Source organism: Oryza glaberrima, chromosome 2, assembly GCF_000147395.1.
Source record: "Oryza glaberrima chromosome 2, OglaRS2, whole genome shotgun sequence".
In the NCBI taxonomy this organism is placed as follows: Eukaryota; Viridiplantae; Streptophyta; class Magnoliopsida; order Poales; family Poaceae; genus Oryza; species Oryza glaberrima.
Window position 1 is genome coordinate 4587803 of NC_068327.1, and position 16784 is coordinate 4604586.

The window sequence follows — 16784 nt, forward strand, 5'->3', positions numbered from 1 at the left end:
TATATTTCTTCATTCGCGATGGTTGTAGCTTGCATCAACGAAGTAACCCACGTTATCATGGATGACATTGCCATACGGTGTTGTGCTCTGATCATTCAACAACTTTGATAATGGTGGTATCAACACCAACTCCAATAGTAGTAGGGTATTGAGCTAGGATGGAGATCCTCTATCTTAAGTTACGTGATTTTGAGTCATTGATATTTGACATATGGATCTTTTTTTTGCTATGGGTCTACATATCAGTAATCCTAAAGTCACGTGATTTAAGGTAGAGGATCGCTATATGTGGCGGATGCCGGATGGCCTTGAGCTCAAGTGCGAAGAATAGTGAGCAGCTACAAGCGAACATAACAGTGAGCACTAAGCAGTGAGCCATGCAAGCAAGGTGAGCTAACAATACGTTATCCCAATTAATTGCACTGTAAGCTCCATTTATATATCCGTATAAGCAATTAATACTTACTTCCATTGGACTGATAATACTCATCGGCCATCATTTTGAACAAGAACATGATCTCCAAAAATATCAATAAATATATAATGTTATTGAAGTGGAGTACCTTTTAAGAGTAATCTATGTATATGATCTCTATAATTCTAAGATAAATATTTTAGAAATTATTCATATTCAAAGATTTTATAGTTTACAATCGGCCTTGTTAAAAACGACAAGTATTATCAGGCCTAAGGTAGTGATACAATTAAAATATGTTATATTTGTAATTAGCTGGAAAGATAAGACTGACATGTGTCGTGCAGATGGTTTGCTTCAGGCTGGAACAGATTAGCTTTAAAACCACGTCCATTCACCACCCCCTCTTCTTTTTCTCATTTGGAGAACTGTGGAGCACTGGGGAAGAAATAAATTTGCAGATTGATTCTATCTAGTAAAGGCGAAGATAAAATCAGTAACAATATGGCCAAAGTTCCCTGCCAGCAATTACCACCCAGGAGGCCAGGACAGAATTGAACATAAAAGGTAACAAAAAAAAACAACTACATAGGAGTATATCCTAAAATTATAGCCATCAATATATATTGCTCCTATACTACTAGTAGTACAATGCATGATGTATCCATGTTTCAGTAAATAATTTGACCACTGTATCCAAAGGAGCCAGAAGCTGGGAAAAGATCGAGTAAAACAGTTTCAGAAGAATGGCAGTTCTATACTTCTATACAAGCTTTCTGAACCAATATACTTCTACATTTCATAGCTCTTCAGAAGCTAGCATACAAATAAGGAAAATAATATATAAAATTGTACATTAGGGGAAAAGGGTATGTTAGTGTGCATGCAAGCCTATGTTCAGATATAAGATTAATGGATGTGTCTGAACTCAGAAGAGGACTGAGTTGGCATGCGTCGCAACATGCAATATTGCAAATGAAGTATCACCACATTCAGTTACTGGAGTTGCGACGACTGAGGTAGAAGAACAATGCAGTACATGCGGCTGCTGCATAAGGGAACACGGTCCACATGCCCTGGTTTCAAAGCAAAGCATAATTTGATTAGAAAAGGTAAACAAAGATTTTACTCTCAATTTTTCAGGAGAGGGGAGGAGATTTACCACAGCTGCTGCAACACTTGCGAGTGCAACAACAGGCCGTTCTCTCAGGAAAAACCCAACAGCTAGCTGCAATGAGACATCATTAGTGTCAGCTGTCGTAAATACAGATTGAAGAATTCTTATTCATGTATTTAATTCAATTGATCTGTAAGATGTTTGAATATAACAATGGTGTCAGCCTACAGATTAACAAGGATAAACATTGTATTGTAAGACAAACATTTTTTTAGTTGCCACAACTGCATTCGAGGAACATAGAAATAATTTGCAGATTGATTCTATCTAGTAAAGGCGAAGATAAAATCAGCAACAATATGGCCAAAGTTCCCTGCCAGCAATTACCACCCAGGAGGCCAGGACAGAATTGAACATAAAAGGTAACAAAAAAAAAACAACTACATAGGAGTATATCCTAAAATTATAGCCATCACGCCAAGTAGTAAGTCTTTATAAAGTTAGATCAAACGTCCTGAGCAAGTGACAACTCAGTAACTTCAGAAGTAACAGAAAATTAAAATCCAAATTACCTGGATAGGAAGAGTAAATAGACAACCACAGCAAACTCCAGCAAAATAACAGTCTGCTGGTATGCCCTGTTTGTAATCGTCAGTTAAAATGTCGGGTTTATCAGAAATTTCTGACAGAATCACTGTGAGTGAAGCCTGGGAAAATGACTAACCAATGCGCCAGCTAGAAATCCTGTAGGGTTGCGAACCCCAACTGAAAATCGCTCAACTGCACCAAACATCACAGATATTAGTGACTTCTCACTGTCAGTGATTAACGAATGTAACCCACTGGTGTTGTTTCTGGATGCACTAAGTGCAGCACTATAATCTGGCATTTCAGGAAAATGCTCCTTACTCAGATATAAACTCTTGAGAAATTATAATCTCAGATATATACCAAATCCAATTAGGTTGCCATACTTCTGCACCGCACGCGATATGCTTAGTGCTTTCTCCTTCCCAATTCCAATCTAAAAACAGATGTGCAAATTATATCTCATTCAGAGTGAAGAATACTCTTTCAGTCTGTTATTCTTTACCAAAATTATGAAACTATGATATAAGTAAAAATGGCAAATAAATCCCTGCTTTATACCTTGCTGCTTATGTCTTCAGATGCTCTTGTTTGCCTAAAAAGTTTACCTAGATAGAATGGAACCATATCACTAATACAAACGCCCCTGAATGGAAGGATGGGTCAGGTAACAAAAGATGGTCCATGATTAATTGATGATCGATTGACTGACAAAAAGGAACTGTGCACGCACCAGTAAACCCATAACACTGTGGAAATTATATAAGATGCATTCATTGAGAATGAATTAGCAAGAGACTGCCAGGTTCCATCCAAACAAAGGCTGCGTGCTAAAGAAATCCCAACCTACATCAAGAAAAAAAGTAATCATGTTCTTAGCATGCAACAATCAATTACGCAGTGAACATAAAAGTTTGCAGTAAGTTATTGAAACTTAGTTGGGCATGGTCACAGTGAAGATGCCAGTACAGAGGACAGACCCAAACATTTAAAGCTTCTTCACTAATAAATAGTCCAAATCCAGCAGCCATGAGCAACCAAAAGTAAACCCACCTGAAGAAATTTATTAGCAATTCGTTATATTTTAAAAAGTTTTGGAAACTCTTTTAGTGTGACTATGGTACATGTGTATATAAATGATTCATTTTACATATTTTTCACCATCCACCATTAATCATCATATATGTTGCAATGGTGCAAGGTGGTAATCTTAGGTAGTTAGGACAAAAAAAATCCTTGGTAGTTGGAAATTATCCCCAAAAGCATATGTATCTAGCATGTAGTTTCCACTCACAAATAAATTCACAATCTGATATAACAGCCAAAATTATGGATGCTCATGGAGAATGGAATATTAAAATCCAGGAATCAACAATGTATTTGTCTTTGTCTTACTTCAGCAGCACATATGCATTTTTTTTTTGCCGGGTTAGCACATATGCATTTCAGGAGTAATATGCAACAACACAATATTTTAACTGTGAGTGAAACAGAAAGATAACCCATAAAATTGTGAAATGCACATACCCTGGAGTATATTCCGGAACAATAACTTTCTTCCCAAACAGCGAAAAAGTATATCCGATGGTCGCTGCCGCATCCGGCGGCGCCGAAGCATCAACAATCTGTGGCAAACTGAAAGATGGACCTGAAGAAGGCTGCCTCATGAAGAGTGAAATCACAGTAGCAGTAGCTGCCACACCCAGAGCAAGTGCCACTTTAGCAAGGAAAGAAGCAGCAGTGCTGCTTGATTTCACTTCCATTGCATCGATTATCTCGCTCGCATCTTCCCCACCACCAGAAGAAGATTCAGCCCCGGAGGCCGATGCCCTTGCAGCGCAGGAATCCATACGGGAGAAATTACGCGAACTGTTTGTATTTGCGAGAATTATCAGATGAGGAATTTCGCAATTGCGCAGATAATTACTGAAAATTCCACCAGGCAATTCAACAATTTAATCCTGATCCTATCAGAAGCGGTTCCACGGAGAGAGAGAGAGAAAAAAAAAACCCAACCTCGTAATGCGACCGCGAGCGGCGGAACGGCGTGCGCCGGCGGAGAAGGTGGCGCGGCGGCGGAGGCGAGGGAGAGGGAGCGGTGGCGGGGAGCCGAAGCGGCCGGCGACCGTCGCCATGGGAGGAGACGGCGGCGGCGACGGCCGGCGAGAGTGTCTCGGTGTCGCCGCCGTATGTTTGTGTGGCGCCAAGCGGGTTGCTTCGTTGGCACGACCGCACGAGAGGATGATGGGCTAGAAATGGAATATGCCAAGATGCCATCCAATTCGAATTTCATTTTTGTATTTTTTAAAAAATTTAATTATCGGCTTATAAATTTAAGAATGCCATATTTAAAGCATTTAAATATACGATTAGTGGTCGAAATTTAATAAAAAAAATAGAATTTAAAAAAGGTGAATCATGCCCCATCAGTTGCACTAATAAGCTAAAACCAAAGCTAAAATTTAAATTTTAAGTTGAAGATATTTTAAGGCACTTTCTTTTTCAGAATTGTATTTTAAGTTACTAATAACACAATTTTTAAAGGTTTTACTTATGCATTAATTATTATGTCTTAATAAGTTGTTTTGGTTTATTAGGGGATATGGGTAACCGATAATGCTAGAGACAGGTTGGTTCACTGATGAGTGAATTTTACTGTTTTCTTCCATTTTTTTCTGAAGAATTTAAATATTTTGTTAATTGCAAACGATCAAGTTTTGGTGCATTTTTTGATATATATCTCTATCTATCTATCTATCTATGTGCAGGTTCATATACACATATAATCTATTTAGAGAACATTATGTTACACAGTACAAAGTAGGATACGAGGAGAGAAAAACGCAGAGAAAACATGTGTTAGTACAATGCCATCCATCAAGATCGTCGTCAATGGAAGCCATGAGATGGCAGCAGTAGCAGAAACAGGGAAGCGACGGCGGCGGCCAGCACACGGCAGCCGCCGGCGCCGGCGCTGGATCTCGCCGCCGCCGCCGAGCTGCTGCTGTCGGTGGGCTTCGCCGCCGTCGCCGCCTCTTCCGGTGGGCTGGCAATGGCGACAGGCGGCAACGGCGGGTCCAGCACGTCGCCCGGCTCCAGCACCGGCGCCGGCGGGAGCGCCGGCGGCAGCGCCCCCGGCGCCGCCAGGTGCACCAGCGCGCCGGCGTCCGCCGGCAGGATCGCGTAGCTCAGGTTCAGGCTCAGATCGCTGCACGGACTCCCTGCAATTCACACAGAGAAGTTAAAATTTAGAGCAAATTTCATCAAACCCCATATTTTTATAATATCGAAGTTGCATAAAATCCTGAGTATTATGGCCAGTGGCACATAACCTCATCTATTTATTTTGACAAAATCCCACGCCTATACATATTTGGTAAATATTTACTTACCGTTTCAAAACATGTAATGCATATGAAACTTTTAGTTTTTATTTCTTCATTAAGTTTGTCGGTTTAACTCTTCACTACTTTGAAAAGTATTATTTCAGATGTATTGAAATCAATTGAAATTCGAATCAAGGTGGGAATTTTTAAAACATTAGACCATAAAATCTCTTATGTTTTACAAGTCATAATACCTACAATTTTCTGCAACTTTGATCATAAAACGTGAGGCTTTATAAAATTTACTTTTAAGATGATTAATTTATACTAGTTTCTCGAGCTGAAAAAATAGTTCTAGTTGGTGTCTATGGCTTTGTGGGAGGTACCCCTTCCATTTCAGATTATAAGCAGTTTTGACTTTGGCCAAAATTAAACTACTTCAAGCTTTGACTAAGTTTGTAGACAAATATACTAATATTTACAATACTAAATTAGTTTCATTAAATCTATAATTAGATATATTTTCATATATATTTATCTTTGGATGAAAATGTACTTGAAGTAATTTGACTTTAACCAAATTAAAACGACTTAGGGCCTGTTTAGTTCCTCAAATTTTTTTCCTAAAAACATCACATCGAATCTTTGGACATATATATAAAGCATTAAATATAGATAAAAAGAAAAACTAATTGCACAGTTTGCATGTAAATCGCGAGACGAATCTTTTGAGCCTAATTAAGTTATGATTAGCCATAAGTGCTACAGTAACCCACATATACTAATAATGGATTAATTAGGCTCAAAAAAATTCGTCTCACGGTTTCCAGGTGAGTTATGAAATTAGTTTTTTCATTCGTGTCCGAAAACTCATTCCAACGTCCATTCAAAGGTCCGATGTGACAGGCCCCTATAATCTGAAACGAGACGGGGAGTAGGAGATTGTTGCTTACGGAAGTAGGTGGCGGCGGTGGCGGGGTACTCGGTGATGAGGCCGTCGGCCATGACGTGGAAGGCGTAGGTGGCGATCTCGATGATGGGGTCGGCCCAGTAGTCGAATCCGAGGTTCATGAACTCGTTCCGGAGCACGCCGACGTAGACGGTGAGGTTGGCGGCGTGCATCCGGTCGGCGACGTCGGTGAACCGCGTGAGGAAGAAGCCGTTCACCTGCGCGATCGACCCGCGGCCGACGGTCACCGCCGTCGCGAACTGCTTGATCTCCTCCACCGACGGCGCCGACGCGTCGCTGATCGTCTCGTCCACCATCAGCACCCGCCTGAACGCCGGGAACTTCTTGAACGCCGCCAGCACCGACGTGTCGTCCGACACCACCATCAGCTCCGGCAGGTGCCCGCCCTCCTTGTCGTAGCTCGCGTTCGCCAGCGCCCCCGACACGGCATCCACCAGCCCGAGGCCTCGCTTCGCGAGGAACGATGCGTGCTGCGTTCAATATCACAATTCATCAATCACAAAAAAAAAAAAAAAAAAAAAAAAAAAAAAATTGCTCAGCCTCAGCTCAACCATGATGATGAGATGGATTCAGGTTGAGAAGAGAAGCATGGTGATTGTTTGTGTACCTCCATCTCGACCATGATGCCAGAGACATTGGTGGCCTTGGCCAAGTCTAGGAATTCAGGCAATGTCACGAACTTGCCGGCGTTCTTCGCCGCGGGGTTCCTCTTCAGGCCTGCCTGGGTGTACGGACCAAGAAGATCGGCTGACGAAATTGATCAGACAAACAAAACAAAAGAGCAAGATGTTTAGTGAATGAATATGTGATCATCTTGGATGAAATAACGCATGAAAAAGAAGATTTCAGGTGCTCATTATTACGTTTTAATGTTTGGATTTCGCTCCATGTGAGATCAAAGGAGAAGATGCCCGACTTGTTCTGAATTTCACTGACAGTGGAGATTTTGGTCATGAAACTGGTGGACGCCGTCGTGCTGGTGCTGAGGTCTGCAGATGGCTGGCAGAAGGCCACGCCGTCTTTCGACATCCGGACCGCGCAATCGATGATGTCGGCGCCGTCTTTCACTGCCTGCTGATATGCGAGGTCCGTGCTGCCCGGGTAGACGCCGCTCGCGCCATTGTGGGTTATGATCAGTGGCCTGCCTCCATCTGATCGAATTAGAGAAATCAGTGCAAATGTAGGAATGGTGGTAACTTATAGCTTGACAATATGTGACGGTGAACAGTAAAAGTATTTTGCAATTTACCACCACCAGGAGGAGGAAGAGGATTGCCCTTGGTATTTGCCAAACACGCTGCAAAAGATCGTCAAAATGATGCTGTTATTGATGAATAATACAGTATGACAATTTTCATTCTTTCATCAGTAAAATTTCTGCATATGTTCTTCTTACCAACAGCTCCTGATGCAGTGGGAGGGAAATCCGTTATCACGCCGTCGACAGAGAAGTTTGCATTGCCAATGTACTGCAAGTACTCTGCACTGGGATCAAAGCTGTAGTTGTAACTCATGGAGACATCATTGGCAAATCCAGAGGCAAAAACTTCAAGCCCAAGGGCATGTGCATCCTTGACCAAACTAGTAGGCAGCCGCAGATACTGGTCCTTGCCCAATGGCCAAATGTATTCCTTGGGGACAAGAATCCCTGATGCAAAGGCCTTGACGGATTTCAGGTCTTTCAGGATCTCTCCATACGTTTTCTTGGTGGTATGCTCAGCGACGTCTTCTCTGAGAAACCGGAAAATTAGCTTGGTGTTGCTTTTCTTGAGCTTAGCACCCACGTTTTTCAAGAATCCAATTTCTGGTGAGGAGATGTAAGCGACACTAAAATCTTTTGGTAATCCTAATATGTAATCTTCGGCACTTAATTTGTGCTCCTGGAGAAATAAAGCATACTGAAAGCAAAAAAAAAAAAAGTTAAAAAAGAACTTGTGTTAGAGAGACAATATAGCGTACTAAGAAAAGTGCCTCAGTAAGTCTGTGGGTAATAGTGAAATAAAAATTACCTCTACATTAACCCATAAATGTGGGGGCTTGAGTCCGACAAGATCTTCAAGGGTAAACATTCCCATGGCTCCATCAAATGTGCTTGGGCGAGAAAAGATGTCCTGGATCACTGAGGGATGATCAAATCACAGAATAACAAGTCAGAGAAAAATTGCAGCAAAAAAAAAAATTATAGCTTCAGAATTTGCTACAAGCTGCTATGTGGCGAACCACCTCCAAGGCTCCATTCCAACCTTATCTATTCAAAATACATAAGAAAATTATGAATCATTCATATATTTTTATATTTTGAAATTGACTTCATTCATGGAGCACAAATAAAAAAAATGAATTTTTATTTAAAGACTGTATGCAATGTTTCACTTTGAAGACTGAAATTACTCAGTTTTTTTTTCTGCTTACATGTGACATTCTGATACAGCTCGTCTGCGGTGAAATCCAAAGCAAACCACCCATGGATTTCCTCTCCATTCACCTTGTATGTCTTGGCCCTCTTAGGGAAGGCTTCGGCGATAAGCGTCGAGTTCTCTAATGTCAATCCAGTTTTGCAGAAGCCCAAACCATCACTGGACAATTGCAGATCACAGTACAGAACCACATCATGCAAGCTACTCGACATTGCAAACTGGTACGAGAACTGGCTTGAATCAGGAAACAGGCCGGAGAACCCTCCACGAGCAATGACAAGAGGACGCTGACCTGTAGGACACCACCACAAAGATTAGCAAATCAAAATGCTTGATCAGGTGAAACAACAATCTTTCCAATTGAAAAAAAAAAACAGCAAAGAGAACAAGAAGATGTTTACCTCCAAGAGTCTGCCATTTCTGTACTGGATCTTTCAAAGCCGCATGGGCTCCATGAAAAAGTAGGAGGATCAAGAACATGTGAGGATATCTTTCTCCCATTTGGACAGGAGGAGCACCCTGCATCACATAATATTTTTGTGAACTAATCAAACAGCGGAGAAGATTAAACAATATTGGAGTAAAAAAAACTATACCAAAACAAATGTACAAAGAAACCGCTGAAGGATCATACACGCAAATCAAAGGTGAAAGATAACCTCTCATCAAACTTATTTCTTTTTCAGAGCAGAGAACTTCAAATTTAAATTCATGCAAATCAAAGGCGAAAGATAACTTCTCATCAAACTTTTTTTTTTCAGAACAGATAACTTCAAATTTAATTTTGCAGAGCAACATGCTCGAGAAAAAAAAAAAGATACATACCTCACATGAAACTGCAATAACACAATTGAGAAAAGACGTTCTCCAGCCCCACCAAGCCGAGGCCACAAGATGTCTATATCAGATTGTGGAGAGGAGGCAAAAGAGGAGGTGTCCCGGCAAGGGTGCGAACGGAGCTTCTAAAATTAGGTGGCTCCTAAACGACGGCCACCTTTCATCAGTCTTAATTTAGAGCTTCAGCTCGTGTGATTTCCCAAGAAACTGGAACCATTTTTGCAGAGATGAAAGAAACTGCATACTTTTGGTAGTTTAATTTTTTTTATGGGATCATGAAATAAAACTGACCAATTTATTTGTACTGTACTAGTGTAACTGCTTGTCTGCTGCAGTAACAGCAGTGGCGGCTTTGAATGGAGTTAGAACCGCCCTCATGGGAGATCTCCCGCCATCGCCATGGATGCATAGAATGCGAGATGGGAAAGCTGAAAAAAATACTAACGAAAATTGAGACGGAATATATATTTTATAAAAAAAAGAGCCTAAAGTTGTCTCCTTGGTTTTTAGATGATGCATCCCGAGAGCCAGCCAATGATGGTACATCTAGGCTTTGTTTGGCAAATGCGATTGGGAAATAATATCCCATCCTCCAAAGTGCAATATTGCATCCTAGCCATCCATTATTCACACATCATTTAATCCTAATTTAATCCTAGCCATTCATCTATTCCCCTTTCCCAATCCCACCTGTCAAACACATCCCTAAGACATGTAGAAGCGATGTAGATGCCTCATATATGATCCAATGGTACAGTTCTTAATTAGTTTCATCTAACGGTCCTTACTATTTTAGGTGATGTGGCTCATTCTCCTTTGAGATCGATAGCTTGTTGCTTTCACCTAGTGGATACCGTGCGCGTTGCAACGGGATTTTGGAACTTATTTACTTATGAACATTGCTCGAATGGCTGGTATATTGTACGTAGTTTGATCTAATAGCTAACATAATTTGATGGCGTGGCTAATCATGAAAGCTTGTTTATTTTATAGCAATAAATATAGTTAATAGGTTGTAACTTATATATTTGCTCCAAAATCCACCAGCAGCATGGCACATAGGAAAATAATGTGAGAGCTAAACAGTAAAAGTAAACGCACCAATGAACAGAGATGAGAGAGAGAACGATATAATGATGGAAAAATGTACATGATACAAACTAATAAAAAGGGCAAGAATTAGATACCGCATATGAATCCCTGTGTCCAACTCAAGCACATAATCACAAAAAAACAATTGATCCAAAAAGAAGGAACTGGTATACAAAAGTTTCATTCAAAATAGCATGTCCTCATTCTAACTTTAAGGTAAAAATGATCAACTAATTTTAAGGCCAAAGCTACCTTTGGGGATGCTTATGCTCTAGGCTTCACGGACAATTGGTGATAAAAAACAGGGAAGATGTCCATGAGCGTATTGGGGGAGTGAGTACAGAATCCAACAAAAAAAAATATCCACACAATGCAACCTGCAAGCAACAACAATGTAGTTATTTTGTTGAACACATGGTACACATAAGAATATAAGATTAGCGGCGTGCATGCTGGTGTTAAACAGAAGGAGATCCACTAACTATAATCTGCAACTGTGGCTGAAGATAGTCAGGTTGGCACTTAGTTTCATGGGGTGAGATAATTAGATGGGAACCCATAAGGAAGAGGAAGGAGTAATCTTGCTGTAATCAACATGTGTGTGGACGAAAGAGAAGCAATGCGAGGAAGGGGGAGTTCATCAGAAAAGAGGAATGTGGCTTTATATATACTACTAAGATAGTTTGAGAGAGCACGCTTACAATAGTTACAAAGAGCTAGAATTAATGGGGTTAATTAATGACACAAGAACGGTTGCTATTCTTATTCTTATTGATGGTAGCAGTTTCTCAATAAGGCTGTTCTTTCAGTTCTCGACTCATCTCTTTTCCATGTGTACGTTTTTAAAACTGCTAAACGGTACATATTTTATAAAAAATATTTATAGGAAAATTGCTTTAAAAAATTATATTAATCCATTTTCAAGTTTTTATAGCTAATACTTAGTTAATAATGCGTTAATCTATCGCTTCGTTTTACGTGCAGAGGGGTTTAGGAACCCCTCCAAAAGAACACAGTCTAAGTGATTTGAATTTGCATGGTTGTTGCACTGCGCTGAAGGTGAAATGAACATGGCATATAAGAAATTGACCATCTCATATTACATTTTGAGTCTACTCTAATTAAACGTTTGCACTTCGCTATGCACGAACCCAGCCAGATGACAACTTTGATCCTACAGGTGTAAAAAGTTGATGACGTGGCTTAGGCCCTGTTTGTTTTAACTTAAGATTATTAAATCAGATTACTCTAAGCTGGATTATAATAAGCTGACATAAAATAAGCTATATGTTGTTTGTTTCTCTGGATTATTAGAGGCATCTAAGGGTAGTGGGTCTTTAGCCACTCAATAATCTGGAAAAAGCTCCTCTAGAGAACATTATTGGATTATAGTAATTTGGCTTATATATTATAATAATCTAGCATAATAATCTACTTGTTTGTTTCAGCTTACTCCTAATAATCCAGATTATAATAATCTTAAGCTGAATCAAACATGGCCTTAATGTGGAGGCTGCTTTATAGGAGGTAATGCTTATAGTGGGTTTTAACTATATTTATACTCCAGGAAGAAAGGATTAGCGGTTTACAAGCTAGCACTGCGCCTTGCCCTAATCCTATCTTACTATAAAGTTATCCCCCACTAACTTCTTAAGCTTAATATGCAAAGATGCCACATCATCATCCACTAATTAACAAGATGCCACATCATCATCCACTACCAATCATCACATTTAAATATCATGCAAACATACTATATCTTTATAGTTTTTATAATTTAAGAGCTTTCAAATACAAACATGTTAAATTATCATCCAACATAATTTACATAATGTTTCAATATATATCTTTATTATGTTTTATGATATCCTATATATATAGTTTTATAGTTCATCCTCATTTAGTTAGTGCTTAAATGATTAATCTATGGTCCAAATTATCTTTCTCATTTTTTCCTATAATTAAGTCATATCACATCAATTGTTTTTAGCCTTTAGATGATTAATCTACTTTCCAAACCATCTCCTTATTTTTCTTCTTCCAAAAAGTCATACCACCTTACTTTTTACGTTTGAATCACCATTGTACATACTATTTAAATTTAAATTATCATAAACCACATTAACTTACTTAATCTGATGTTATCTAGCTATCTTACAACAGGTTATTTTTTTATTGTTATCATACTAAATTTCCCGCAGCAATGCGCGGGGTTTCACCTATTTTTTTACCACTTCTTTACCACTGCACCCCATTGTCCAAATCAGTGCCACGAGATACGATATCAGGAACGCAGTAACAATGATTGAACACATTTTTCGTTGATAGTTAAGAAATTCGTAGGAAGTGCCAGTAATAATGATCTAGAAAGCATTAAGCATCACTGCCATAAAATTCACAAGTTTGTAAGATAACATAGCATGTCAAACATCACACAGGAAACAGTACCAGTAAATTTCATAGAGCTCCCCAGCATTAATCGATATTTAGAACAACAATTCAGTATACGGCAGGAGTCATGATTTTACATGCCCGTGCTTCGAACTGTCCAACATTCGCTCTCTTTCCTGCATCCCAGCCTTTGAAGACCTTCATCTAGACCCCATTGAGAGTGATCACAATTTTCCGGGAGGAAGCATTGTCACGATGTTCACAGAGCCATATACCCTACACAAAATAAGTCCATGAAATAAGTGCTCAAAATTTAAGAAGTGTGCTCTATGATCTAGACGGGTTTTATAATTAGTTATTTTGCTAGGTTACAGCTTTGCACCGGATATTATCACTGAAACTATGCCTGAATATGGGATACAAAGCACCGCATTGCCTTAAAAGATAAGTTTAAACTCGCGTGCAACATAATCAACACAAATTTCACATGCACGATTGCATGGTCTCCTAAAACTTCATGACAACTTTTTATCTCCTGTATATAGATTCGAGAACTTCATGATGAACTTAAGGTCGCTATATAAAACAACGAAACATTTAGTACTTCAGGTTTAACCTAGTGGCTAAAGTGGTACTTGTTAGGCTCTCAAACCATAGAGACAAGTTTATTTGGAAAGTTAACAAAACCAGAATATTTTCGGTTAGCTCCATGTATAAATGATTATGTATGAGGATGTAGTGCCTAGGAAGGATTTAATTTGGAAGCTTAGAATTCATTTGAAAAACAAAATCTTCCTCTGGTATTTAAAGAAGAGAGTGATTCTCACGAAGGACAATCTAACAAAAAGAAATTGGAAGGGCAGCACTAAGTTTTGTTTTTGTAACCACAATGAGACGATACAACATCTCTTCTTTGATTTTCATGTGGCTAGATTTGTTTGGAGTACCCTTTTTATAACATTTGGGATAAATCCGCCTAACAATGTTGCTAATATGTTTGGGATTTGGCTAAAGGGTTTACAATCTAGGCTAAAGCACCAAATCTTTATAGGGATTGCGGCGTTGTTGTGGGCAATGTGGATTTGCAGAAATGATGTGGTCTTCAACGGCTCCAATTTTAACTCTTACTTGCAGGTTATTTTCAGGGGGACATACTGGGCTCGACAATGGTTCTTGTTGTGTAAAGAAGATGAGCGTGATGTGATGAATGAAGGATGCAAACTGTTAGAGACATCTGTCATGCACTTCTTTGGTAAAGATGGATGGAACATGAGAAAGCGGTTAAAGGAGTTATGTGGTCGTTGGTTTGTTTGGGAAGTCTTTTCACTTTGAAAGGCTTTGGAGTCTTTGTGCTCTTTTAGTTTTATAAATTCCCATTATCTAAAAATTTAGTACTGCAGGTTGACAACAAAATAACCAGAAAATAAAGGATAGTCAATTGTGAAAATGATATCCTATATGTTTCTATTACCTGCCAAGTGCCCATATTGAGATGCCCATCAGTTATAGGGATCCTGAAGCAATGCAAAAGAAGAATCTAATTTTATATTTTGTTGGCTCACTTGGGAGAAAATTGACATGGGGAAAAGAATGTAGGGATTAGGGAACACATACGTCAGGGCACAACCAAACATTGATGATTTAATATGTGCTGGCATGTCATCAGGTCCTGCAATTTGAACAGCACAGTTATGACTATTGACTAATATGGCCTGATCTGAAGAATAGTACAGTCTTGACTCTTAATAAATCAAAAAACCGTATGCTAGAGCAATTTAATACCATCTGCTACTAGTTCAGTACAGCCTAACTGGATACCAAAAGTAACCTCTTGTTTCTCAAAAAAAAAAAAAAGAAGTAACCACTTAAATAACCTTCTAGAGTGTGCTTCCAAGGAGCAGATCGGCCCTGAAAATAGTGAACACACAATGAAGTGGCTCTTACATGATCCCTTGTTTGATCATGATCAAAGACAAGACAAATTGCAACCACTGACCTCTGGTACAATTCGGTTAAGGAAAGTTTCGGTGTCAGCTTGTACATCGGAGTCATAGTTCTCATTGATGGTTAGGGAAGCGCTTGTGTGCTGCACTGTATAGTGAAAATAAAATCAATACTACAATCGTACATTCGTACATTGAAAACATGTGTTTACTTGGACATGCTTATCAGCTTACGAACATGCATATAATTGACATTGTCATTACTTTAAAGAAAATGAGGATGGTCTATTTTCTTATGATGCCATTAATTGATGTTGAACTTATATTACTTCCTTGTATAAATTGGTTCACACGGATTCAAAACGATTCCAGTCAACCACAAATTTATTCTCTCAGGTCAATCCCATGCACAAGATAAAAACAAGTTTTTAACATATCATCATATCAGAATAGTTTGCTAAAACCCTCGCAATAATTAAATCCCACTTAGGCCATATTCGGTTAATCCCTAAGAGAGAGGGAGGGATTGGAGGGGAATAACTTCACACCCCCTCAATCCCCTTCAAACCGAACAAGGCCTGACGGATCTGAACAATCACGCATCACATCAGCATCAGCATGTTCAGGGGAATTTACCTACACCGTATGCGGTTATCCATAAAGTACTTTCAGAAAATTGCCTAGCACAGCAATCGATCAACAACAAAATCGAGCTATCTAAGCAAGAGCGATGATGAATGAATGAACCGATCATGAGTTGAGTTGAGTGTGTGCATCTACATACAGAACAGATGCGCCAAGCCGCACTTGAACCCGGACAGGTCGCCCTCAATCTCCCTCAGAATCTGCAAAAGGTCTCAGTCAAGCAAAGCGCTGGAGCAAAGAGATGTACGGACATGGCGACGGGGAGGGAGGGAGAGACCTTGGGGGTGATAAGGTGGCATCCCCGGTGCTGGGCGGGGATGACGACTGTCTTCTGCGCCCACTTGGCGGCCATGGAGGAGTGCGCCGCGGGCGAGCCGGCGACGGCCAGGCCAGGGGATGCGACCGGACGGCGCGCAACGGCGGCGGCGGGTTGTTTCGCAGTCGCCGGCGGGGAGCAGCGAGCGAGCGGTAATGGACTGGTGGTGGTGGTGGTGGGCCCCGCGCTCTGGAAGCTTCGGATGGGTGAATGCCAACGCACTAGCATTCGAGGCCGTCGGATGGATGATCAACGCTTCACAGAATTCCTGGAGAAAGGTGCGGAAAAAGAAAAATACTAAAATGAGTAAATTTCACGGAACTACGGATTCCTGTATGTTTAAATTCTTAGCTCTAATTTTATATTTGAGTTATAAATGTTCACATTTTGTGATTAGGATCCCGTTTGTTTCTACTGAAAAAGTGGATGAAAATTTGAGTACTCATAAAAAGTTGCTCTAAAATATTATATTAATCTATTATAAAGTTTATAATAATTAAAACTTAATTAATCATACGTTAATACCACACCGTTTTGTGTAAAATACTTTAATCTTCATTTACAGAAGAAAAGAACACCACCTAAGTTGATATCATTTACTATATTTCACTTTAAATTCGTTGTTCTATGATAAATTTAATTTTATGATACATCCTATTAAATACGTAGTTCCATAATAATTTAACCAAATTTTATGATAAATTTAGTTTTTATGGAATTTACCTTT

General features: G+C 39.6%; 1 protein-coding gene across 1 annotated transcript; it reads right to left on the minus strand.

Moving 5' to 3' along the window:
* Positions 1 to 1016: 1016 nt before the first annotated feature.
* Positions 1017 to 16260, minus strand: LOC127763580 (glycerophosphodiester phosphodiesterase GDPDL7-like). Its single transcript, XM_052288328.1, has 21 exons — positions 16019 to 16260; positions 15881 to 15941; positions 15150 to 15244; positions 15028 to 15061; positions 8829 to 9125; positions 8426 to 8535; positions 7813 to 8314; positions 7666 to 7713; positions 7280 to 7567; positions 7024 to 7163; positions 6400 to 6886; positions 5179 to 5341; positions 3648 to 3950; positions 3101 to 3173; positions 2854 to 2966; positions 2682 to 2766; positions 2484 to 2556; positions 2257 to 2312; positions 2105 to 2170; positions 1578 to 1643; positions 1017 to 1491 (listed from the first exon to the last, which is right to left on the minus strand). The coding sequence occupies exons 1-21, from the start codon at positions 16091 to 16093 to the stop codon at positions 1408 to 1410; spliced, it is 3219 nt and encodes a 1072-aa protein (XP_052144288.1). The 5' UTR covers positions 16094 to 16260; the 3' UTR covers positions 1017 to 1407.
* Between the last annotated feature and the right edge of the window lie 524 nt (positions 16261 to 16784).

Coding starts and splice junctions, on each gene's coding strand:
- LOC127763580 (XM_052288328.1), bottom strand. CDS start 16,093: ATGGCCGCCAAGTGGGCGCAGAAGACAGTCGTCATCCCCGCCCAGCAC. Junction 7,714..7,812: donor CACTGCATCAGGAGCTGTTG/GTAAGAAGAACA, acceptor GATCTTTTGCAG/CGTGTTTGGCAAATACCAAG. Junction 2,171..2,256: donor GATTTCTAGCTGGCGCATTG/GTTAGTCATTTT, acceptor GATTACAAACAG/GGCATACCAGCAGACTGTTA.